General features: G+C 45.7%; 1 protein-coding gene across 1 annotated transcript in view; it reads right to left on the bottom strand.

Annotated features, from left to right (window-relative positions):
• The window catches only part of slc1a1 (solute carrier family 1 member 1), a gene marked incomplete in the record, with an annotated part of 26,092 nt that overhangs the window by 17,833 nt on the left and 6,849 nt on the right, over positions 1–1,410 (bottom strand). Inside the window, 5 exon segments of the mRNA XM_042216071.1 lie at positions 1–65; positions 277–372; positions 466–508; positions 988–1,102; positions 1,190–1,282. Of these exon segments, the coding sequence (XP_042072005.1) occupies positions 1–65; positions 277–372; positions 466–508; positions 988–1,102; positions 1,190–1,282 (412 nt within the window).

Here is a 1,410-nt window from a genome sequence, read left to right as displayed (position 1 = left end):
ATGAGCCCCAACACATTGATCCCATCGGAGTACGTGCCGACGATCTTGTAGTCCTTTGTGATGTTCTGCCGAGAGAAGGGAAAGACCATTCATGAAAGCTGCTTCCACAGACACACAGATCCACTCATGAGCTCTGCAAGTGTCATGTCAGCACCACAGCTGCCTGAGCTCAGCCTGCTTATAACTCGTTATTGAGCCAATCCATTAAACGACACACTGGCTGCCAGCTGCCGACACATGAGACTAATGTCACCACAGTGGAACGAGCACACCTACCTCCATCACAGTCATGATCGTGGTCGTGAGAGGGGGCACTGTGCTGCTGTTCACTGGAAGCTTTTCAGGCTCCAGTTCTTTGCGTTTTGTTTTGTACTAGAGTGGAATTGGACACAGTGTCAGAATCACACGATGACAAGCACCAGAATCGAAGGTAGGCTAGAATAACAGGATGTGTGGTCGTCTTACCTGCTGAAAACAAGCCTGCACCAGATTTTCAGGAAACATGTTTCTGTCAGTGGAAAGCACAAAGCTGCAGGTGAGCAGCAGAACGGATGCATCTCTGTGGCAACTCTGAAGTTAAATATCTAGCAAAACATACTTTTCATGAATGCAGCTATTAATAAAGACCATGCCTCAAATATAAACTCTCATAGTGTGCATTAAAGATCTTTTTTAAGTCCGTGCTTTTCTTCTTGCACGACTCTGTCATAGTTGAGCCACATCAGTAACAGTAATGTCAGAATTAGTCATAACTTACCAAGCATGTCAAAGACAGGGCAGCGTAGCGCTGCAGTGACTCGTCCTACATGTTTACCTGAGATGTAACCTGACACCAATAAAGGATGCTAGTACGACGCTACCCGAACCAACTAAACAGTGTTTGTTGGGATATTGTATGATGAAAGTTTCTGTTTCAGGCCATCAAAGAAAGATGCAACTCTTCTCTTCCATCCTGATATTCCCGAAACATTTCCATTAGAAACTCACCTGAGCAGGTCCAACAGTGTGTCGACTGTGGTGACATTAGGAGGAGTCCCAGCTCTGTCGATGTGCTCAGCTGTCTGAGACACGCCCGGTTTGATGGTCATCACTAGAATAATTCCTGTCAACAAAGATGCCACTTAGTAGCTACAACCATTCGTTTTATACGCTGCATATAAAACGAATTATTAATTCAAATGTGACTCACCAAGAACAACCGCAATGATAGTTGTTGAGAAGTAATAAACGACAGCTCGCAGACCGATCTTTCCTGACACCTCGGAGTCTAAGGCTGCAACACCTGTTGGTAAGAAACACATTCAGTGTATTTAAAACACAGGCTCAGCCCACACATCAGGGTCCAGGCTGATCCAGGTAGCTGCAGGGTGAACTCGGGGGTACTACAAAGCTGGTTCGGTTCTTACCAGG

Source organism: Haplochromis burtoni, unplaced genomic scaffold, assembly GCF_018398535.1.
Source record: "Haplochromis burtoni strain Fernald_Lab_line unplaced genomic scaffold, NCSU_Asbu1 Contig_913, whole genome shotgun sequence".
Lineage (NCBI taxonomy): Eukaryota > Metazoa > Chordata > Actinopteri > Cichliformes > Cichlidae > Haplochromis > Haplochromis burtoni.
Note: the sequence above shows the minus strand (reverse complement) of the source record. Positions and strands in the feature narration are given on the sequence as shown.